This window comes from Gorilla gorilla, chromosome 3, assembly GCF_029281585.2.
Source record: "Gorilla gorilla gorilla isolate KB3781 chromosome 3, NHGRI_mGorGor1-v2.1_pri, whole genome shotgun sequence".
Classification (NCBI taxonomy): Eukaryota; Metazoa; Chordata; class Mammalia; order Primates; family Hominidae; genus Gorilla; species Gorilla gorilla.
The window spans coordinates 107,494,394-107,520,368 of NC_073227.2; the positions used below are offsets into that span (position 1 = coordinate 107,494,394).

Consider the following 25,975-nt stretch of genomic DNA (forward strand, 5'->3'; position numbering starts at 1 on the left):
ACTTCCAGAGTTTCTGATTCAGTAGGTTTGGGATAAGTCCAAGAATTTGCATTTCTTACAAGTTCCCAAGTGAAGGCTGATGCTGCTGGTCGAGGGGTGACCACTTCCTTCATACTTTGAGCAGCAAAGGCTACCTTACAAGGTAAAACCTTATCACAGCATAAAGGTCTTCCAGGATCTAACCCAATCTCCTCCCCTCTTTCTCTCTCTTAAACTTCATGCTCCTGCAACTATGCATATAGTACACATCTTTGGTGTTCCTATAGCACTTTTGGTAATTAGCATTTATTTAACACACAGTATTAAAATGATCTGTTATGCCAACATCTGTTACCAGAGTCTAAGGTAGGTTAAGACTGTGTATTAAGCAATTATGCATTAAAAAGGACTAGCACAGTACCTGCCATGTACTAGGCATTCAATAATTGTAAAATGAACTGAACACCCTTACCCTAACTAGCATTCAGAAGAACATTTATTTATTATTCACAACCAAGGCTAAGGTTTACTTTCCCTACAAAACCTTTTCTGACTCTTCCAAGATAAAAAAAAAACTACTGTTTTCTTTGTAAGTCCCATTATACCTTATGAAGATATAAAAGTACCTGTTAAGACTTTACTGCATTTATTCAAATGTCTATTTTCCTAGACCAGACAAGTTATTCCAAAATAAGTCCGGCTGTATTCTGTATGTGCCTGCATTTCTTATGTTTAACCCAGAGCCTTTCACATGGTAGGCACTTAATAAAGGTTTGCTGAATGACTGCATAAATGAATGCCTGGTAGCTGCTTGTGCTATCTTTTTCAACTAATTCAATATTTTAAGTCAGATAAATTTAAAGTCGGAAGGGCAGCAAGTTATGGTGGCTCACACCCATAATCCCAGCACTTTGGGAGGCTGAAGTGGGTGAATCACTTGAGCCCAGGCGTTTGAGACCAACGTGGGCAATATAGTGAGACCCACTCCCTACAAAAAAGAAAAAAAAATATCTGGGTATGTGCCTATGGTTCCAGCTACTCAGGGGGCTGAGGGAGGAGGACTGCTTGAGCCCATGAGGTTCAAGGCACAGTGAGCTGTGATTGCACCATTGCATTCCAGCCTGGATGACAGAGCAAGATCCTGTCTCAAAAAATTTTTTTTAATAAAAAAAAAAGTTGGAAGAAACTGTGAAGATCATTTAGTCAAATTGTTTATAAGTAAACAGAGGCCTTGATTAAGAAATTTGTTTATAAGCTGGGCTGGGTGCAGTGGCTCAGACCTGTAATCCAGCACTTTGGGAGGTTGAGGTGGGTGGATTACTTGAGGTCAGGAGTTCGAGACCAGCCTAGCCAACATGGTGAAACCCTGCCTCTAGTAAAAATACAAAAAAAAAAAAAAAAAAATTTGCCCGGCGTGGTGGTGCATACAAGAATGGCTTGAACCTGGGAAGCATGGTGAGCTGAGAAAGCGCCACTGCTCCCCAGCCTGGGTGACAGAGTGAGACTCAGTCTCAAAAAAAAAGATAAGAAAAGAAATTTGTTTATAAGTAAACTGAGACCCTGATTAATAAATTTGCCCAAAATTACAGATGTTCAATGGCACAGCTAGGACTATAATCCCAGAATGCAATGTTAATCTTTGATTAGATTTTCTTTAAGTAGAAACTAGTATTTCATCTATATAGTTCACATAGGAACATCGTATGGAAGGAAAAAAAAAAAAAAAACTAAAATAGAAGTAAAAGACCAGGATGCATACCCTTTCTCTGCTATTTCTATGTGTGACCTTTGGCATATTTTTAACTTAATTCTTAGTCTCCTCATCCTTAAAACAGAATAAAACGACCTATTTCAAAATGAGGATCAAATCCTTATCTAAAACCTACTACATAAAGTTCCTTCAGTCATGTAAGAGATCATTCATATGACTGTCTAGTATATTTTGGCATATAACCTAGGCTGCTAAGATGTTATTTGAATTCAATTCTGAGTTTGAAGAATTCCATCAAATACCCTGACTTTCTAAATTCACAACAAAAAAGCTATACAACTAAAAAAAATCAATTCTTGGGCCAGGTGTGATGACTCACGCCTGTAATCCCAGCACTTCGGGAGGCCAAGGCGGGCAGATCACGAGGTCAGGAGATTGAGACCATCCTGGCTAACATGGTGAAACCCCGTCTCTACTAAAAATACAAAAAAATTAGCTGGGCATGGTTGTGGGCGCCTGTAGTCCCAGCTACTCAGGAGGCTGAGGCAGGAGAATGGCGTGAACCTGGGAGGTGGAGCTTGCAGTGAGCCAGCCGAGATCGCGCCACTGCACTCCAACCTGGGCGACAGAGTGAGACTCCATCTCAAAAAAAATATATATATATATTAATTACTTACATCAACCTATAAAAAATGAGGATAATTAGTTTCATGTTAAACTAATTATCTAGAAAAACTACTTCTTCATAGGTAGGTGTATGACTTTCAGCATTTCTTTGTATTACCTAGATAAAATCTCATTCTACTCATAATCAAGTATTGCCTTTTGTTGTTGTTTTCAGGCTATCTCAAAGACCTCATTATTTGATAACTGCATATTTAGATTGCACCATATATAGAGGAAGTCTATTTAGAGCTCCTCTTCCTAAATTTCTGAACCTCATGTATTCACTCATGTCTCAAATATGTTACGCTTTATAAATATTTTATTAAAACGTGATACTTCTTACAGCATAATGTCTCAAAAAAAAGAAGCGAACATGAACTATTTTCTTGGGAAAAATTATAAAGTCTAAAAATTGTATCAAATAAAGGTGAAACTGCCTGCCTCCTAAAATATAAGGGCTTTAGACTCTAAGAGTTTAATATAACTCATTATACAAATGTTAGCTATGTTTAGTGCCCTTTTTATTTGGTAAAATGAAAAAACAAATATTTAGACGCACAATATATTTCAAGCTCCATGCTTGGCCCTAGGGATAGAAACCTAAATAAGATACTCAGCTGTCTTTGAAGAACTTAAGACATGTCAAATGAGTAAATGACAATGCAACATAGTAAACCAAGTTCAGAATCGGGAAAGATCTCAAAAGAAGAGATATTTCAGTAGGCTCTTCAGAGTATACAGGAAATGATTACGGCTTTTTAAAAAACTGGCTTATTGGTAAAACTAAATAATGTACAGTAAAAATTATAAATATATAAAACCGTATTTGCCAATTATTACTTTAAGGCAATCAGACACTAATTATATTACAACTAAGTTTGGGCACACATGAACAACCCTCAAATACAACAAAGATCCTTCCAGGAGAATTGACAAAATAATTTGGTTACCAGCAGTATGCTTCCTTGGGGTAGTCCGAATGGAGTATTCAAAGTCAGGTACTGCTCTGCTACTCAAGTGAAGGTGGTAATTTCTTGCTTCATCCAGTAAATCTCTACATTTTAGATTTTGCTTGACAATCTGTTCTTTTGCCACAACACCCATAAGAAAATCAACCGGCAACAATGGCAGACGAACCTAAGATCATGAATAGTTGCAATACACCAAATTTTATATTTTCTTGGGAAAATATAAAGTCTAAAAATTGTATCAAATAAAGGTGAAAACAAGATGAGTAATTCTCCACTTCTACTGCAGCATGTTCTCTTTTTAAAACTTAAGTTGTTACTTCATGAAATGTAACATGTTCATGATTTTCAATGTGCCAAATTATAAGCAATTTCCAGTACTGGTCTGCTCAAATGAAATCAGACTACACGTTAAATTATATCCACCCACTTTAAATATCGGTTTAAATAGGCTTTATAATTGAATTGTCTTCATTCAGATTGCTTACTTCCAAAAACGGTACTGACATAATCACAGGGCCCTTCTATTGATAAAGGCACAATCAAAACAAAAGTGCTGTGCTTTGTTCTTTTGCCTTTTTAAGCTAAGATTAAACATAGGGAAATGTGATTTCTTACTTAAAAATGTAAAAATTCATATCTGAAACAAGTGTTGTTTTCTTCAAATTAATGATCTTGGAAGGGAATATACTAACTTAGGGATGCATCCCCTCTTTCAACAGAGGCATTCACCATTCCTCTATTAAAGATACACTGATTTTCCAGTGGATTAAAGGGGATGATGAAACCAGGTAATGCTATTTTGAGTTAAAAGCACACACACACGTAAGGGGTTGAGTCCAGTCTCTCTCCCCAACTGCAAGACTTTGTTGCAGCAGTCCCTGTATCTATTGTTATGGCCCCCCTTGAATGAAATCTGCCTTACCATCTTAAAGAAAAACACATATACACAAATAAGATATAGCTGCAAGATAATGAAACTTTCTATTTGCTTTGCGGACAAACTTACTTTCAAAATAATTCTGAGAAGATTTAATGTGTTCTGAACTTTGATACTCATATGAATGCATAAATATTGTGATATACACTTGAAAAAATGTCTTCTCATCATACTCTGAATAGGTTTACTTCATCTGCCTATAAATATCTAAAATGAGAACACTGGTACTTATAAGCACTTTCATTCTTCTTCATTCTTCTTACTATTTGTTTAAGTTTCTGATAATGCTATTAGGAAACTTTGTTATTAAAAATCACGAGAATTATCACTAAGTGCTTTTATCAAGCACTAAGTTTTAACAAAGTATTTAATTTAGAAAAAATAAGTAAATAAGAACATTCTTCTTTTAAGTAGCAAAATGTCATTTTACTTCTCAGGAATAAATGAAGAAAGGAAAAAATGGAGGAAGGGAAGGAGGGAAGGGAGAGAAAGGAGAGGAAGAAGACAAAAGAAAAAAAGATCACAAGGGCCTATAATCTTCTTATCCTGGTAACTCCTATTGACAGTAAAAAATAAGAACAGTAGCAATGAGACACATTTCTGAGGTTTAAAAAAAGTCAAACTACAGTGAGAGAAGAAAATAGAAGTGATGTCCTATGGTTGTTTACATAATAAATCTACACACATTAGGAATAACTATACTTTTATTAGCAAAATAATTCATTAAAATTTAGAAACTTCATTATAAAACAATAATCATAAAGTATATTAATTTAGAGTTATTTCCTCAAACCATTTTCTATTGGCATAAATAAAATATTCATCATTAGTATCCCAAAGGAATATTTTAAATATTCAGGTTAAAAAGCAGAAAATGATATTGCTAATTCAAATGTGACAAATTTAGATTCATCCTGAAACAGCACAGCAAGTTAATAGGAAAATTAGAGAGCTAAAAGCCATTTCTATCATTTATTACATCAATAATTTCTATATTCCTTGAAATAATCTACACTTTTCCTAATAAATGAAGCATGTTGATTTGCTTCCATATCACTTCATTTCTGTGTGAAATCTTATTTCAGCTCCTACCTGTGCAAGTGTTTCATCCAACCATTTGGAATGATGCTGAGGATTGGCAAGAAGCCACTTGATGGCAGCATTATAGACCTGCTTTTCATTTTCAATATTTAGATCACTGGAGGACAAAAGCTTATGGAGGTGCTGCGGTGATACACTTACAAAGTCTTCACACTCCACTACTTCAGTAAAATGGTCACAGGCATACTGATCCGCCATGTCCATTAAGTCTATTCGATTGTGACTTTCTGCAAAGGCTCTTACTGCCAGGCAATTGGAGGGATGAAAATGTAACTTCATGTATTCACAACAAGCTCTAGCCACCAGTTCAACCTGCAGAATACAGGCTGCATATAAGAGAGGCTGGACATTGTCAACAGTCAAAGTGAGCCGTGAAGAATAGACAAACTTTACCAAGTCTTCTATCGCATCACCATCAAAATCTCTAATCTCAATCAGCGTTTGCTTGGCTTCAGCCATTTCAGAAAGAAACATGGCTCTAAAGTAGGGAATAACACAAGCCAATACCAGCTTGTGACAAGAGATTAGCTTTGAGCCAACCTGTTCAAAAGAAACCAAGAAAGATTCAGTTTAATATCAAAATCAGCTTCAGGTCAGCATTTAACATGTGTTTGTAGCAGGGACAAAATTTCCAGACAAATTTAGAGTATCTTTTTATAAGGCGATCCTTTGATCACTTACTTTCAATGTAGGCCAGTTTCTTAAAGTCAGGTAATTTTCATATTCCAAATTAACCACATATCATATTCATATATATATATATATACTTTTTTAAAATTAAAAAAAAATTTTTTTTTTTGAGACAAGGCCTTGCTCTGTTGCCCAGGCTGGAGAGCAGCGGCGCAATCTCAGCTCACTGCAACCTCTGCCTCCTGGGTTTAAGCGATTCTCCTGCCTCAGCCTACCAAGTAGCTGGGATTACAGGCGTGCACCACCACGCCTGGCTAATTTTTGTGGGTTTTGTTTTTTCAGTACAGACAGGGTTTCACCACGTTGGCCAGGTTGGTCTCGAACTCCTGGCCTCAACTGATTCACCTGCCTCAGCCTCCCAAAGTGCTGGGATTACCAGTGTGAGCCACCACACTTGGCCTCTTTTATATATGTATCTGTAACATACACACAACAAACCATGATTTTCTATGTTATATTTCAGGGACATTTTGTGAATTAACACCAGCAAACATCAGTTAGCACTCATTACATGCCAACCACTATTGTAAGTGCTTTTTTTTTTTTTTTTGAAAAAGGGTCTCACCCTGTTGCCCAGGCTGGAGTGCAGTGACGTGATCATGGCTCATTGCAGCCTCAATCTGCTGGGCTCGAGCAATCCCCCAACTTAGCCTCCCCAGCAGCTAGGACTACAGCAGCTAGGCAGCATGCGCCACCACACCCAGCTAATTTTTGTATTTTTCAGTAGGGACAGGGTTTTGCCATGCTGCCCAGGCTGGTCTCAAACTCCTGGGCTCAAGTGATTCACCCACTTTGGCCTCCCAAAGTGCTAGGATTACAGGCATGAGCCACAGAGCCTGGCCTTCTAAGTGCTTTTCATATACTAACTCAGTTGTCCCAACATCCCTATGAGTAAGTACTATTATTATCCACAATTTATCAGTCAGAAAACTGGAGCACAGAGTAAATATTTAGTAGTATTTACTACGAGCTCAACTGAGGTTTTTTTATTTTCTATTTACATTATCTTGAAATGATATAGCTCACATAAAAGCAGTAAAAAAAAAACACTGCAATCTCATCACCTTAATTATTGAAAAATCAGATAGCTTCCAACAGTATGCTATTACAAACAGCACACTATTGAACTTCTTTGTAACTAAATCTTTATTCACATTCTCTATTATTCCAACAGATAAATTATTGTTAAGTAGAGATGCTGCTTCAAAGGATACAATGTGAATATGTGAATACATAATGTCAAACTGTCCATTTCTGAGCTTCTTACAGTATTTGCACCATATCTTGAGTGTTAACTTAAGAAATACTTCTTGTTGTTATTGTTGTTGTTGTTGTACAAAGTCTATGCTGCCCAGGTTGATCTCAAACTCCTAAGCTCATGCAATCCTCCCGCCTCGGCCTCCAAAAGTGCTAAGATTATAGGTGTGAGCCATTGTGCCCGGCCATAGTTGTCAATTTGATGAATAAAAAGATCTCATCTTTTTTTTTTTTTGCTCTTAAGATTGAATCATTTATAAATTTTGAGCTATTTGTATTTCTTCTATGAACTACAAATTTTTTATTTATAAGTACTCCTCATATAATCAGAGTATTAGGCATTTGTCATATATATTTCAAACTTCTCTTTTAGTTTGCTTTCAAATTTTATTCTTATATAAAAACCCTATGGATTTTTATGTAATTAAATGAAGTCTTTTTATTTATTGTTTTAGGTACCCTGCTAGAAATGGGAATCATTCTAATATTCTATATTTACTTCACGTATTTTTTATACTACTTTTATGGTTTTATGTTTTACACTTAAATTTTTACTTACATCTGGAAGTTTTTGGTACTGAGTGGGAAGATATCTTCTTTTTAATATAGTATTTATCCCATTTTCCCAGGAGTTTATAATAATCAAATACAAGTAACAGTTATAGTACTATTTTAACAGTTTTCCTGTTTTCATGTAGTGTTTTGATTATATAATAAACTTAACAGTTGTATCTCATTATTTGAGAACTAATTTTAAAATGACAGCTCCTGGAGTGTTCAAATGTATAAATGGTTTTGCTTATAAAAGCCCCTTCCTCAGTCTTTTTTCACTAATGTGGAGGAAGAAGCAGTATCACTTATTTCAGAAAGTACAAGACAATCATTTCTGTCTGTTATGCTATATCAAATTTTTTCACAGAACTCACAAGGCAGTATTTAGATTCCATTGAGACTAAAGTTGTAATGTAGACTATAACATAAAGCTTGGCATGTTTTCAAATTCACGTCAGCTCTAAAATGGGATCTGAAATCTGATACTAAATAACTTTTAAATAGCCTAAGCATATCCTTTAAAAAATTATTTCCACATGCCACCACTGGGATTCAGTTTCTATGCAAATATTTGTAAGTCTCACATGACTTAAACCTGCTCCATTAAATAACTTGCCAACACTCTCTTACATAATAGTATCATAAAATAGGGTTCTACAATTTCTAGATAACCATTATTTTAACCCTTGCCATCCAAGCTGTACAAATCAATGGCCGGCAAGTCATTTTCATGTTGTTTTTAATAAGATTCTGTCCCTTTACAATTCCATTTGAGTCTTGATTCAAACAAACTAAAATGTGGCTATTTAACACATACACCCCTATGTACCCTTTTAGAATAAATATCCATCTTTATTTTATAAAGATCTTTAAGCCACATGTATAAATACGAACAGCCAAAAATTTGGCTTTTTAATGCACTGATTCTCCTTTGATGTTATATAGTTAATTACATTCCTGAAAGTTTATTTCTACATTTTTTTTCTCTGGTACAAAAAAATAATTACCAATTACCAAAATAATTTCATTAGAAATTTGAAAATGAAAGGAATCAAAGTCTAAAGACCTGATGTTTAAAATTGGATGAAAAACACACAAGCTACATAATATTAGACATTACCGTGTATTTAGAATTATATAAATACTATATGTCCCTGATACTACTTAATTTTCTAATTTACATTCTTTCTTTGTTAGATCAGTGAACGTGTGACTAATTCAAGATAGTATTACGAAAGAAAAACCTTAGACAATTAAATTTAACAGAGTTTAACTGAGCAAAGACGGATTCAAGAATTGGGCAGTCCTGGAACAAGAATAGGTTCAAAGACACTGGTGCTGGTGCATAGTCGAAATTTATTTACAGACAGAAAAAGAAAGGTGACACACAGAAAACGGAAGTGAGGTACAGAAACAGACGGGTCAGTTACAGCTCAGGGTCAGCCTTACTTGAACACAGGTTGAACAACTGGTTGCCTTTAATTGGCTGAAACTCAGTGATTAGCACAAGAGTAGGTTGCAGTCTGTTTACACATCCAGTTAGGTTACAGTTTACTGTGTACAGAGAAACTTTTAGGCCAAGTTTAAAATACGTAAGGTGGGAGCTTTAGGCTAAACTTAACAGTACTCAGGGAAAAATCATGTCACACTTCAGTATTAAAATATGTAGAATATCAACATTCATTAAATGATTCCTTAGACTTTTGTTTAAAAAGCTTGAAATACCAACTATTAATAAAAACTTTGAGTAATTTTCCAGAGATTAGCCAATATGAATGGAAATACAATGAAAATAAGGCTTTTGGATTAGTAAAGCACTTGACTATCAACATACAAAGCATTCCTAACTCCACTAGTTAGGACTTCATCATGGCTCGAGTGCCACTTGCTTGAGCCCGCTCCCACTCTGTGGAGTATACTTTCATTTCAATAAATCTGTGCTTTTGTTGCTATTGAAAAAAAAAAGAGTTAACATTTATTTTGTAAACTATCTCCACTTCACTTAAAAAAGTTTAGTAAAGGCCAGGCGCAGCTCACGCCTGTAATCCCAGCACTTTGGGAGACCGAGGAGGGCGGATCAGGAGGTCAGGAGATGGAGACCATCCTGGCTAACATGGTGAAACCCCATCTATACTGAAAATACAAAAAAAAAAATTCGCCGGGCATGGTGGCACGCGCCTGTAGTCCCAGCTACTTGGGAGGCTGAGGCAGGAGAATCGCTTGAACCTCAGAGGCAGAGGTTGCAGTGAGCTGAGATTGTGCCACTGCACTCCAGCCTGGGCAACAGAGTGAGACTCCATCTCAAAAAAAAAAAAAAAAAAAGAAAGAATTTTAGAAAAAGTAAAATTTTATCTTAGTATTATTAACCATTATATATACAGGAAAATTTTCCATATCAGTTGAAAAATGCCCTTCTACTCTAATATACTTTAACATTCATCATTAGCAACTTATGCAAGCATCTTCTTTAATATCTTTTACTCTACATGTATATTATTCATTACTATTTCAATGTTGTTTTGACATTTACATTATGACTTTTTGATTACTGTAAATACTATTATAGTGGATATACAGTTGCATAACTTTGTAGGTAATAATAATCTTGATACTTCCAAATAAAAAATAACCTACTGGCCAGGGGCAGTGGCTCATGTCTGTAATCCCAGCACTTTGGGAGGCCAAGGTAGGCGGATCACCTGAGGTCAGGAGTTCAAGACCAGCCTGGCCAACATGGTGAAAACCCCATCTCTATAAAAATATAAAAATTAGCACGGCATGATGGTGGGTGCCTATAATCCCAGCTACTCGGGGGGCTGAGGTGGAAGAATCGCTTGAACCTGGGAGGCAGAGGTTGCAGTGAGCCAAGATCGTGCCATTGCACTCCAGCCTGGGTGACAGAGTGAGACTTTGTCTTTAAAAAAAAAAAAAAAGCTTACTGTTTAGTCTATTCAGGCTGCTATAACAAACTATCACTGGGTGGCTGATAAACAACATAATTTATTTCTCATAGTTCTTGAGACTAGAAAGTTCAAGATCAAGGCACTGGCAAATCCATATCTGGTAAGGACTTGCTCTAAGTTCACTGATGCCAGCTCTTCTTCGTGTCTTCAGATGGTGGAAGGCACAGAGAAGCTATCTGTGGCCTCTTTTTCTTTTTTTTTTTTAATGTCTAAATACAATTTTAATGAGGTACAGATACATGCTCAATTGTGATCATGAGTTATAACAAATGACAGTTTAGTTAGAATTACAAAAATAGTGAAATCAGAATGTAAAGGAAAACCTTTATAAATAAGAACATCCTCAACTTTAAAGATGGCTTAGGTTTCTACATATCTCAAGATCTGCTTTGTATTTAAAATGAATAGTGAAGAGTGTATATATAATATACAACTAAAATAACATTGTGCTTCTTAAAAGCTGTATGTAAAGGGAAATATTTTTTAAATTACTAGAGGCCAGGCATGGTGGCTCACGCCTGTAATCCCAGCAGTTTGGGAGGCTGAGGCAGACAGATCGCTTGAGTCCAGGAGTTCAAGACCAGCCTGGGCAACATGGCCAAACCCCCTCTCTACAAAAATGCAAAAATTAACTGGGTGTGATGGTGTGCACCTGTAGTCTCAGCTACTCGGGGTGGAGTGGGGTTTGGGTCCAGGGGGTGGAGGTTGCCGTGACCCATGATTGCATCACTGTACTCCAGCCTGGGTGACACAGCAAGACCTTGTCTCAAAATAATAAAATAAGCCTATAATCCTTTCCCCTTATAAAGTAAAAAATAATTTACTATTCCTTCATTCTCACAGTTTTATTTTTATTTTAAATTTATATTTTTCTTTTATTGTAAATATATATATATATTTTGCTTTTTTCAACTTTTACTTTAGAATTAGGGGTGCATGTGTAGGTCTGTTGCATAGATATATTGCATCATGCTGAGGTTTGGTGTATAAATGAATCTATAACCCAGGTAGTGAGCATAATACACAACATGAAATAAACAGTTTACTTCAATTCATACCCCCACCGCCTTCCCTCCTTCCCCCATATTGTATCCCCCACTATTTTTCCCATTTTCATGACCATGTTTACTCAATATTTAGTTCCCACTTACAAGTGAGAACAAGTGGTATTTGGTTTTCTGCTTCTTTATTAGTTCACTTAGGATAATGGTTTCCAGCTGCGTGTGTGTTGCTGCAAATAACGTGATTTCATTCTTTTCTATGGTTGTGTAGTATTCCACAGTGTATATATAACACATTTTCCGTATCCAGTCCACCACTGATGGGCACCTGGGCTGATTCCATATCTTTGCTATTTGTGAATAGCACTGCAATGAACATGCGGGTATATGTGTCTTTTTGATAGAATGATTTATTTTCCTCTGGGTATATACCCACTAGGAGGATTGCTGGGTTGAATGGTAGTTCAAGTCTCAGTTCTTTGAGAAGTATCCAAACTGCTCTCCACAGTGGCTGAACTAATCTACATTCCCACCTACAGGGTATAAGTGTTCCCTTCTCTCCACAGCCTTGCCAACATCTGTTATTTTTTTACTTTTTAACAAAAGCCATTCTGACTGATGTGAGATGGTATCTCTTTGTGGTTCTGGTTTGCATTCTTCTAATGACTGGTGATGATGAGTTATTTTTTCATGTATTTGTTGGCCACTTGTGGGTCTTCTTTTGAGAAGTGTACGTTCATGTCCTTTGCCTACTTTTTACTGTACCTTTTCTGTTTAGATATGTTTAGATAAATACCATTGTGTTACAACTGCGTATAGTTTTCAGTATGGTATTAGGCTACGCAGGCTTATATCCCAGCAACAACAAGCTATACCATATAGCCTATGTACGTAGGTTATACTACACACATAGGCTGTAGTAAGCAGTTCTAATACAGTCATGTGTCATTGAAGGATGGGGATACGTTCTGAGAAATGTGTCAGGTGATTTTATCATTGTGCAAATATCACAGAATGTACTTACACAAATCTAGATGGTATAGCCTATTACATACCTGGGCTATATGGTACAGCCTGTTGCTCTCAGACTACAAACCTGCATGGCTTGTTACTGTACTGCACACTGTAGGCAACTGAAACAGAATGGTAACTATCTGCATATCTAAACATATAAACATAGGAAAGGTACAGTAAAAATACGGTATAAGTTATTTTTTTAAAAGTATACCCGTATAAGGTATTTGCTATGAATGGAGCTGCAAGCCTGAAGTTGCTCGGGGTGAATTACTGAGTGGTGAGTGAATGGGAAAGCCTAGGACTTTATTGTACACTACTGTAGACTTTATAAACACTGTACACTTATGCTACACTAAATTAAAAAAAATATTTTTCTTTCTTTCATAATTAACCTTAGCTTACTGTGACTTTTTCCATAAACTTCAATTTTTTAAAACTTTTTGACTCTTGTAATAACACTTAGCCTAAAACACACACATTGCACAGCTCTACAAAAATGTTTTTATATGCTTATTCCAAAAACTTTTTTCTATTTAAAATTTTTTTCTTTTACTTTTTAAACTTTTTTGTTAAAAACTAAGACACAAACTCAGACATTAGCCTGCATCTATATCAAGTCAGGATCATCCATATCACTGTCTTCCACCTCCAGATCCTGTCCTACTGGAAAGGAGAGGACACATGGAGCTGTCATCTCCTATAGTAACAATGCCTTCCTCTTGAATACCTTCTGAAGGACCTGCCTAAGGCTGTTTTTACAGTTAACGTTTTTTCTTTTCTTGTTTTTGTTAAGAATCAACTTTCTGCAATTTTTTTCTTTTTTTAAGTAATGTTTCTTCTTTAGAAGTAGCAAGAGTACACTCTACAAAAACAATAAGAAGTACAGTAAATACATAAGCCTGTAACATAATCATTTATTAGCATGAATAGGTATTAGGCACTATATATAACCATGTGTTATACCTTTTATACAACTGGCAATGAGGTAAGTTTGTTTACACCAGCATCATCACAAGCATGTGAGTAATGCACTGTGCTAGGACATTATGATAGCTACAACATTACTAAGTGATAGGAATTTTTCAGCTCCATTCTAATCTTATGGGACCACCACTGTATATGGGGTCCATCGTTGACCAAAATGTCCTTATGTGGCACATGATTATACCCCTTTCTGAGAAACATGAAAAAGATTAAAATACTGATTTACTAGCGGAATGGATGAAGTAAAGGTGATCTTCCTTAAACACAGAATCTTAAAATTTCTTAATATAGAATGCTTAAGTGTTAACTACAGGATCGCTTTCACCATTATTATTTTTCTCTTCTATTAAATTACGTCTGTGCTATCTTCTAAATGTCCTCCAAAATCATGTGTTGAAACTTAATCCCCACTGTGCTAATATTAAGAGGGGGAACCTTTGGGAAATGATGAAATCATAAGGGCTCTGTGCTCATGAATGGATTAGTGCCTTAAGAGAGGACTGGAGGGAACTAGCTTAGGCCCATTTTGTCCTTCTGCCTTCCATGTGAGGACACAGTGTTCATCCCCTCTGGAGGATGCTGCAACAAGGCACTGTCTTAGAAACAGAGAGGGCAGCCCTCACCAGACACCAAACTTGCTGGCATCTTGATTTTAGACTTCCCAACCTTCAGAACTATGAGAAATAATTATCTATCATTAGCACAGTGGCTCACAGTTATAATCCCAGCTTTTTGGGAGGCCCAAGGCAGTAGGATCATTTGAGCCCGAGTTTGAGACCAGCCTGGGCAACACAGCAAGACCCCATCTCTACAAAAAAAATGTTTTAAATTAGTCAGGCATGGTGGTGCATGCATCTAGTCCCAGCTGCTCAGGCGGCTGTGGCAGGAGGACTGCTTAAGCCCAAGAGTTCACCAAAAAATTTTAATATTTCACTGAGAGATAAGAAGAAAGTACTTTAAATGTGTAATGAGAAACAGTCAACAAAGGCTTTTCCATACTGCTTTATCACTTTTCCAATTTTATTAAAACTGGTTGCTTTTAGGAGAACAACATGATCCTACAGATCATGAACAGCAAAGTTCACTGAGGACTTTTTCATCCAAGGCTAAGTAGACTACATTTCACTATCAGGTGTAGATAAACAATCCCACTTAACAGATGGTAACAATGAAGTAGAGATTAAATTACTGGAATAGAGATATACAGTAAAACACTAGTATAGCTGAGTAAACAATCCAAAATTCCTGACTTCTAACTTACTTCTGTATTCAGAGTAAGCAAATACATCAAGATATTTAAATTCACAAGTGAAAAGCTTATCTGGTCAACAGCAATTTATTAATTTCACTAATAATATTTGTTGTTCTAGGGTTTCAGAACTCTCAGAAGTTAACTAAGAGATAATGAATATCAACATTAAATCAGTACAATAATTTTATCTTATGCTAACTTCTCTTCATTTACCCTCTATGTCCTTTCTCCTACACTAAAAAAAAAGATTGACACTAAAAGCATTCTGACTGTATCAAATATGTACAGCAACAAAATTTGCCTTGTATGGTTACAGAAACCCCCATTTCTCATATTACACTGAAGAGGTCTGAGAAAAGTACAAAAAAGGCCATCTCACCTTGAGTGTGACATCACAGAGTTCTCCATTTTCATAAAATCGAAGAAGAGAACCATGAAAATCTTTCCAAGCTTCATTTGCTTCAAAAATAAAGGAATCTTCTCCATCACCATCACTAATTGAGGATCTGTTCTTTATTTGCTGGTGCTGTTGTTGCCTTTTCCCCTTTGTAATGTGATTCCTAGCTTGTTTACTATTCATAGAATCTGAAGCCATTTGCAATATTCCTCTTTTAATAGAGCTCTCTTCTCAAACATGCCATTTATTCTCTTTCAAAGGGTAGAGAGAAGGCAGAAGGTAGATGTAGACACTACAATTCAGACGTTTTTCAAAACCCACTCAACTGCCATTGTACAGTTTGCTGTGACTGAAAAATCAACAATAAAACAGGTAGAGACAAATGAAAAGAAAAAAATTATTGTTAACTATAATTTGTTAATACTATATATGCAAAATAACTATATCAATCATATTTATAAAAGAACAAAAACTTTGTTTTTATGCTAAATAACACATAATTCACTTCTGCTAATTATTTTATATCAATAAAGGAACTCCTTTAAAATCCAACAAGAACAACTGACTTGAGCACATGACTTTTGAGATGTGTAATATGCTATCTTCAAAGAGAAAGGCCATGAACTAAAATTTTTCTATTTTTTAATTTTTATTTTAGAGACGGGGTTTCTCCATGTTGCCCATGCTGGTCTCAAACTCCTGGGCTCATGCAATCTACCCACCTAGGCCTCTCAAAGTGCTGGGATTACATGCTTCAACCATCATACGTGGCCATGAACTAAAAATGTTAAGTTTTGAGGTTTAACTGGGAGTTTTTTTTTTAGCAGAACAACATGATCCTATAGATGATAGGTAAAGTTCACTAAAGATTTTTTCATCCAAGCCTAAGTAGACTGTATTTTACTATCAAGTGCAGATAAACAATCCCACTTAACAGATGATAACAATTAAGTAGAGATGAAATTACTGGAATAGAGATATACAGTAAAACACTAGTATAGCTGCCTTCCAGCTATACAATTTAGTAATGCAATGCCAAAACAGAAGGATATTTTGATTGAATTAGGTTCATCCTAGATTCTGAAGTCAGATTATGGTTCTACCACACACCAACTGTATGAGCTTGAGCAAATGACAACCTGCTTAGACCTCGATCTCTTCTGTAAAATAGAGATACCACTTAAGGAAATATTTTGAGGATTAAAAATATTGTACTGCCAAACATACGAAATGCTGCACTCTTACAAAGATCTCATTTTATTTGCATTTTCACATAGAACTTATTAGTATTTACATATAAAATCAAACTTTCCTCATCATCAAAGCATATTTGATGAATATCCACACCATCCATAATTCTATGCTACAATTCTACTTTGGTGACAGGAACAGAGATTTTAAGTTACTAATAAAACACCTATTCCATCACTTACTGGCTGTGTAATTTTTTTTGAGGCTGTGTAATTTGTAAAACTGAGGCTTTACTAATCCTCAGTTTCTTCATCTATAAACAGGGATACCTATCTACCTCATGGCACTATCCTGAGAAATACATCAAATACAATAATGAATTTACAAGTGCTTGTTTAAAATATTGGTATTATTAGAGTGGAAAGCTCTGCTTATTATGTAGTTTCAGAAAACTCTAAATATTCTAACCAGAACTTTAGCTACATTAGGTTCTTTATTGTTAATCTCATCATTTCCAGCTTTTGACAGAAATCAATGGTTAATGTAAGGTTATAGATTATAGTTATTAATGCCTTCTTATGGTTTCTGTGGCAGACATACATGACAGTGATCCTTAACGAGTCATGTCTTCATATAATCCCCTTGCATGCAGGAAGAACCTGTGACTTGCTTCTAATTGACGAAATGTGGGAAAGTGATGAGATGCCACTCTCTTGATTATGTTACATTATAGAATACTGTGTGAGCAGACCAGAGTAAGAAGCTTTCCTGCAGGCCTTGAAAAGCAAACCACCATGGAGACAGTCATGTAGCAGGGAAACTATAGGCAATCCCTAGGACCTGAGAGAGGCTTTCACCTGACAGTCAGTAAAAAGCCAGGCCCTCAGTCATACAGCTCCAAGGAAATGAATTCTGCCAATGACCTGAATAAGTGTGGAAGCAGATTTCTTCATAATTGAGCCTCTACATAATACAGCCTGGCCAATAGCTTTATTGCAGCCTTATGAGATCCTAAGCAAAGGACCCAACTACACTGTGCCCAAACTCCTGATGCACGGAAACTGTGAGATAATAAATGCATGTTATTTTAAGCCACTAAATTGTGGTAATTTGTTACACACAATAAAAAATGAATATAGACACCTTCTGTCAGGTCTAAAATTTTATCTGAGGAAAGCATCTATAGATATTCTAACAGGCACCAGCCACTGTAATATCTCTCTTAAATTCACATTCCTGCTGCAAAATCAACAAAAAACAGATGGGACAAACAGAAAACAAATAGCATAATCAGGGCTTAAAAACTTTTTCTGTAAAGGGCCACAGAGTAGATATTTTTGGCTTTGTGGGCCATATGGGTCTCTATCACAACTACTGAACTCTGTCATTGTAACACAAAAGCAGTCACAGACAATAGTAAATAAATAAATATAGCCATGTTCCAATACAACTTTAATTATTAAAAAAAAAAAAAACCACTTAGTGGCCCGGTGCAGTGGCTCATGCCTATAATCCCAGCACTCTGGGAGACCAAGGTGGGTGGCTCACCTGAGGTCAGGAGTTCGAGACCAGCCTGGCCAACATGGCAAAACCTCGTCTCTACTAAAAAATACAAAAACCAGCCAGGCATGGTGGCACGCACCTGTAACCCCAGTTGCTTGGGAGGCTGAGGCACAGGAATCGCTTGAACCCGGGAGGCGGAGGTTGCAGTGAGCTGAGATCACACCACTGCACTCCAGCCTGGGCAACAGAATGAGACTGTGTCTAATAAAATAAAATAAGAAAAAACACTTGGTGAGTGTGATTTAATCCCCAAGCTCATAGTTTGCTGATCCCTGAGTAAGATGGTTGATTTAAACTCAACAATATCAATAATCACATTAAATATAAATGGACTAACCACTTCCAATTAAAGGCAGAGACTCAGGAATGCTATTCAGCAAAAGGGACAAGCTATTGAAACATGTAACAACCGGATGAATCTCAAAGTATGCTCAATAAAAAAAGCCATGCAGTATGATTCCATCTATATAACATTCTCAAAATGACAAAATTATAGAGGTGGAGAACAGATTATTGTTTGCCACAGGTTAGGGAAGGATGAGAGGAGAGGAGAGGAGAGGAGAGAAGTAGCTGTGGCTATAAATGAGTAGCACAAGAGATACTTGTGATGGAACTGTACTGTATCTTGTCTGCAGTAGTGATCATATGAATCTATATGTGATAACATACACATACACACAAATGAATGCATGTAAAACAGGTGAAATTTGAATATTTGCACACCCATGTTCACTGTGGCATTATTTACAACAACCAAGAGGTAGAAGCAGCCTAAATGTCCTTAGACAATGTATCAAAGTCAATTTCCTAGTACAAAAGTTATGCAAGATGTTATCATTGAGGGAAACTGGGGAAGGAAACATAAGATCTATTACTTCTTACCACTGAAAGTGAATCTACAATGGTCTCAAGTAAAGACTTTTTTAAAAAGAGAGATTTTCAGATTGGATAAGAAAAAGCAAAACCCAACTATCAAATGCGTACAAGAAAAAAACCTACTTTAAGTATAAAGACACAAATAGGTTAAAGGAATTGGATAGAAAGAAGACACACCACGCCAACAGTAACAAGAACAACAAAAAAACCCTAAAGAATTTTTAAAAACTGAAGAGTAGCTATAATATCAAACACATAAAATTGTTAGTGATAAAAAACACTATATAAAAATATTACATGCAAAGGAAAGAAGTTGGACCCTCACCTTACACCATATACAAAAACTAACTCAAAATGAATTAAAGACCTAAATGTAGCCCTGAAACCATAAAATGACTAGACTTGAAACCATAAAGCTACTGGAGGAAAACACGTGGGGAAAAGGCTTCACAACATTGAATTTATCAATGATTTCTTGTATATGATGTAAAAAGCACAAGCAACACAAGTAAACACAGACAAATGGGACATCAAACTTTAAAACTTCTATGCAGCAAAACAATCAATAGAGAAGAAAAGGCAACCTACGGAATGGAAGAAAATAGTATTTGCAAATATATACCTGAAAAGGGGTTAATATCCAGATATACAAAGAACTCCTACAACTCAATTAAAAAAAAAACAAAAAAAAATGAAGAACCCAATTTTAAAATGGGCAAAAGGTTGGGTGCAATGGCTGGTGAATGACTGTAGTCCCAGCTACTTGGGAGGCTAAGGTAGGAGGATCACTTGAGCCCAGGAGTTCAAGGTCAGCCGGGGCAATACAGCAAGCACCTGTCTCAAAACAAAACAAACAAAAACCAAAAACACGCCAGGTGTGGTGGCTCACTCCTATAATCTCAACACTGGTAGGCTGATACTGGAGGATTGTTTGAGCCCAGGAGTTCGAGATCAGCCTGGGCAACATAGACCTTGTCTCTACAAAAAATACAAAAATTAGCTGGACGTGGTAGCATGTGCCTATAGTCCCAGCTACTCAGGAGGCTAAGGTGGGAGGATCACTTGAGCCCAAGAATTCAAGGCTGCAGTGAGCTGTAATCATGCCACTGAACTCCAGCCTGGGTGACAGAGTGAGACTGCCTCAAAAAAAGAAAAAAAAAAAAAAAGGTAAAGGACTTGAATAGACATTTCTCCAAAGATGATATACAAATGGCCAAGAAGTATAGCCCTTCTTCAGTATCCTCAGAGGACTGGTTGCAGGATCCCTGCAGATACCAAAATCCTTGTATCCTTAAGTCCCTTATATAAACTGGTATGGTATTTGCATATAACCTATGTACATCCTCCTACATATTTTAAATTATCTTTTAAATTATCTCTAGATTACTTATGATACCTAAGACAATGTAAATGCCATGTAAATAGTCGTTATATTTTTTAAATTTGTATTATTTTTATTGGATTTAAAAAACATTTTCAATCCATGTTTGGTTGAATCTGGGGATGTCTAACCTGCAGATACTGACAGTCAACTGTATATAAAAAGATGTTCAATATCACTAATCATCAGGGAGATGTAGATCAAAATCATGAGATATCACCTTACACTTGTTGGGATGGGGAAAGAAAGAAGTGTTGGCAAGGACTTAGAGAAACTGGAAACCCTTTCCACTGCTGGTGGGAATGTAAACTGGCTTCCATAGCTGCTATGGAAACAGTATGGATAGTCCTCAAAAAGTTAGAAATAGAATTACCATAAAATCCAGCAATTCCACTTCTAGGTATATATCCAAAAGAAGTAAGAACAGGATAGTAAAGACATATTTGCACACTCATGTTCACTGCAGCATTATTTACAACAACCAAGAGGTAGAAGCAGCCTAAATGTACATCATCAGATAAATGGAAAAAGAAAATGTGATTTATACATACAATGGAATACCATTCAGATTCAAAAAAGATGAAAATCCTGTCATATGCTACAACATGGATGAATCTTAAGGACATTATACAAAGTGAAATAAGCCAGAAACAAAAAGACAAGTTCCACTGATTCCACTTATATGAGATATCTGAAGCAGTCAAATTCATAGAAAGTAAAATGGTGGTTGCCAAGAGAGGTGGAAAGAAGATGTTCAATGGGTATCGTTTCAGTTTTGCAAGATAAAGTTCTAGAGATCTGCTGGACAACAATGTACATATAGTTAACACTAGTGTACTGTACGCTTGAAAATGGTTAAGATGGTAAATTTTATGTTGTGTTTTTCACTGCAATAAAAAAAGACACTACATAATGACAAAAGTGTCAATTCCCAAAGACATAGTATAGTCTAAATGTGCATACACCTAACTTCAAATCTTCAAATCTTCAAAATACACAAAGCAAAACCAAAAAGAACTAAAGGGAGAAACAGACAAATTCACAATTATAATTGAAGAGATTTAAACATTCCTCTTCAGTTATAGAACTAGTTAGCAGAGAATCAGCAATGACATAAAAGAACAGAACACATCATTAACCAACTGGATTTCATGGGTGCTTATAGAACACTCCTCCCAACAACGGCAGAATATACATTCTTTTCAAGTGCACATGGACCTATATAAGCCATATCCTGAGTCAATAAACAACCCTAAACAAATTTAAAAGAAATTACATTGTATAAAACGTAGTCTCTGACCATAACGGAATTAAACTAGAAATAAGTAATAAAGACAACAGAAAACTCTCCAAATGCTTACAAATTAAATGCACACATCTAAATAATCCATGGAGCAAAGAGGAAGTCTTAAGAGAAATTAGAAATTTCTTAATTAAGTTAGTTCTTAACAAAAATGAAAATATAAAATATCAAAATATCAAAATTTGTAGGCTACAGGTAAAAAAGCAGCTTAGGGGAAAGTTTAGAAAATTATGTGCTTACATCAAAAAAAAGTATTAAATCAAAAAAATTAGCCGGGCATAGTGGCAGGTGCCTGTAGTCCCAGCTACTCTGAGGCTGAGGCAGGAGAATGGTGGCATGAAACCGGGAGGCGGAGCTTGCAGTGAGGCGAGATCACGCCACTGCCCTCCAGCCTGGGCGACTGAGACTCCGTCTCCAAAAAAAAAAAGAGAAAGTATTAAATCAATATTCTAAGCCTTTACTTTCAGAAACCAGAAACTAGAAAAAGAACAAAATAAACTCAAAGCAAGCATAAGGAAATAAAGAGCACAAACAAAATTAAAATGAAAATTAAAAAATAGATAAAAATCCAAACCAAAAGCTATTTTTAAAAGATCAACATATTTTTAGTAGAGACGGGGTTTCAGCATGTTGGCCAGGCTAGTCTCAAACTCCTGACTTCAGGTGATCCACCTGCCTCAGCCTCCCAAAGTGCTGGGATTACAGGTGTGAGCCACCACACCTGGCCTGTTGATCAACAGAATTGATAAACATCTGGCAAAAAAGGCGGGGAGGGAAGACACACATCACTAAAATCTGCAATATCAGAGATGATCATTACAAACCCCACTGGCATTAAAAAGGTAAGTAAGGTGAATGCTATGAAAAATTCTACACACATAAATGTGACAACTTAGATGAAATGGACCAATTCCTCAAAACCCACAAACTACCAAAACTCACCCAAAAGACAACCTGAGCATTGCTATAACTATTAAATTAAATCACGGTTTGAAAAGCAATCTTCAAGCCCAGATGGTTTCACTACATTCTACCAAACATTTAAAGAAGAAATAGCCTCGACTCTACAAAATCTCTTTCAGAAAACGGAAGAGGAGAAAACACTTCCCAACTTATTTCATGAGAAAACCTATGACTCTGATACCAAAACAAAGATAGTACAGAAAAGGAAACTACAAATCAATATCCCTCATGAATACAGACATAAAAATCCCCAACAAATATTAGCAAATATAATCCAGCAAAATATAGAGAATGATAACGACCAAGTAGAATTTATCCTAAGAGTTTATGCAAGGCTGCTTCAATATTCAAAAAAATATAGTCTACCATATTACCAGCATATTAAACCATATTAAACCACCACAACAACATACTAAAGAAGAAAAACCACATAGGAAGTAAAAGTTATCTCCAGTGCAATAAAGCAAGAAAAAGAAAAAGCAAAGACTGGAAAGAAACAAAACTGTCCCTATCAGCACACATAATTGTCTATGTAAACCATTCCCAAGGAACAGCTAGAACTAGTAAGTTTAGCAAGGTCACTAAAAACAAGGTGAACATGGCTGAGCACAGTGGCTCACACCTGTAATCCCAGCACTTTGGGAGGCCGAGATGGGCGGTTCACAAGGTCAGGAGATCGAGACCATCCTGGCTAACATGATGAAACCCCGTCTCTACTAAAAAAATACAAAAATTTAGCCAGGTGTGTGTGGTGGTGGGCGCCAGCTACTCAGGAGGCTGAGGCAGGAGAATGGCGTGAACCTGGGAGGCGGAGCTTGCAGTGAGCTGAAATGTGCCACTGCACCCCAGCCTGGGCGACAGAGCAAGACTCTGTCTCACAAAAGAAAAAAAAAAAAAAAAAACAAGGTGAACACACAAAAAATTAATCATAACATAGCACACTGTAGCCTGGAACTTCAAGCCACTGCACCTGGCTATAGTTTTATATAGTTTCTGATCCATTTTATATAATATATAAAATATATTTTTATGTTATATATATAACTATACCTAAAACAATAAAACTTTTTGAAGAAAACACAGAAAAACTTCATGACTCGGGGTCAGGCTACTAGTTGTTAAATATGAAAGAAAAAAATTGCTAAAATGGACTCCATCAAAATTAAAACCTTTTGCTATGAGAAAGACACCATAAGAGAATAAAAAGACAAGCTTTAAACCAGGAGAAAAATGTTGGCAAACCACATATTTGACAAAAAATTTACATCCCAAATATATAAAACTTTCAAACTTAACAGAAAAACAACTCAATTAAAATATGGACCAAAGACTTAAGACACTTCACCAATGAAGATACATGGACGGAAAATAAGCACACAAAAAGATGTTCAACATCACTGCCATTAGGTAAATGAAAATTAAAATAATGAACCAGGCACAGTGGTGTGCGCTTGTAGTCTCAGCTACATAGGATGACTGCTTAAGCCCAAGAGTTCGAAGCTGTAGTGCACTATCATCCGATCATGCCTGTAAATAGCCACTACACTCCAGCCTAAGCAACACAGCCCCTGCCACATCCCCATACACACACCCCACAACCATAATGAAATACCACTACACATCTATTAGAATGGCTAAAATAAACAATACTAACAATACCAAGTGCTGGTGAGGATGTGAAACACCTGGAATTTTCATATACTGCTGGTGGCAATGCAAAACAGCATCACTGTTCTAAAAAAAAAAAAAAAAGGTGGAAGTTTCTTACACAGTTAAACATATACTATGACCCAGCAATCTGACTCCTGGCAGTTTAACCTAGAGAAATGAATGCTCGTGTTTACACAAAAACTTGCACATGAAAACGTATAGCAGCTCTAGTTGCAATTGCTAAAAACTGAAAATAATCCAAATAACCTTCAACAAGTCAATGGATAAACAAACTGTGGGTACACCCATACAATAGAACACTACCTCACAATAAAAAGGAACAAACTTGGTACATGCAACAACCTGGATGAATCTCAATGGCTGCTGAGTGAAACAGGCCAGTCTCAGTAGGTTATTACATACTCTATGATTCCATTTATATGATATCCTCAAAAGGACAAAATCATAGTGATGAAAAACAGATCAGTGGCTGACAGAGATGAGGGGCAGGGAAAGAGTATGACTAAAAGGAGATGGCAAAAAGAGAGTTTTATGGGATGATGAAACTATTTTGCATCTTTTTTAAATGTTAATTTAAAATTGATTTGGGTGATGATTAGATAAATCTACACATTTGTTAAAATTCATGGACTTGTACCCCAAAAATGTCAATTTTGCTATATGGTAAAAAATAAAATGGAAAAAAAGATTGTTGCATTCCAACATACTCATGATAAAACTCAAAAGACACAAGGCAATATAATCACAAGCCACTCTACTGCTTAAGGGATAAATCAGCCCATAAAATAAAATATAAAAGCTGGCCAGGCACAATGGCACACGCCTGTAATCTCAGCACTTTGAGAGGACAAGCTAGGAGGATCGCTTGGGCCCAGGAGTTCAAGACCAGCCTGGGCAACAGAGTGAGATCCAGTCTCTACAACAAATTTTAAAATTAGCCACATGTGGTGGCACGCACCTGTAGTCCCAGCTACTTGGGAAGCTGAAGAGGGAGGATCATTTGAGCCCAGGAGGTCGAGGCCACAGTGAGCTGTGATCATGCCTCTGCACTCCACCCGGGGTGACAGAGTAAGATTCTGACTCAAGAAAACACACACACACACACACACAATATAAAGGCAGACATCAGCATCACGATAGAAAACACTATCTGCCGTCATCGTTCTAATTGCATGTAAATTAAATCATTTAGTCCTCACTACAACTCTATGAAGTAGCTACTTTTATTTTGCCCTTTATCCTTCCGCCTCAGCAACCCCTGCCCAAGTAGCTGGAACTATAGGCGTGCACCACCATACAGGGCTAATTTTTGTATTTTTTGTAGAGATGGGGTTTTGCCATGTTGCCCAGGCTGGTCTTGAACTCCTGGACTCAAGCGATCTGCCCACTTAGGCCTCCCAAAATGCTGGGACTACAGGCCTGAGCCACTGCACCCAGGAGTCTTCTTTCACTTATTTTGCCATGCCATATTTTGTGCCCTAACTATCTGAAGAAACTGAGGCACAGCAAGATGGAGTGAAGCCCAAGTAAGTGGTGGAGCCAGGATGTG

General features: G+C 36.5%; 1 protein-coding gene across 2 annotated transcripts in view; it reads right to left on the reverse strand.

Annotated features, from left to right (window-relative positions):
* Nucleotides 1–25,975, reverse strand: part of KLHL8 (kelch like family member 8) — a 60,432-nt gene that overhangs the window by 19,670 nt on the left and 14,787 nt on the right. For both annotated transcript variants that reach the window (XM_004039083.5, XM_055384617.2), the window contains exons 2-4: nucleotides 15,461–15,827; nucleotides 5,357–5,905; nucleotides 3,307–3,493 (exon numbers count right to left, since the gene is read on the reverse strand). In XM_004039083.5, coding sequence (XP_004039131.1) covers nucleotides 3,307–3,493; nucleotides 5,357–5,905; nucleotides 15,461–15,676 — 952 coding nt within the window. In that variant the 5' untranslated portion in view covers nucleotides 15,677–15,827. The remainder of the gene's footprint in view (nucleotides 1–3,306; nucleotides 3,494–5,356; nucleotides 5,906–15,460; nucleotides 15,828–25,975) is intronic.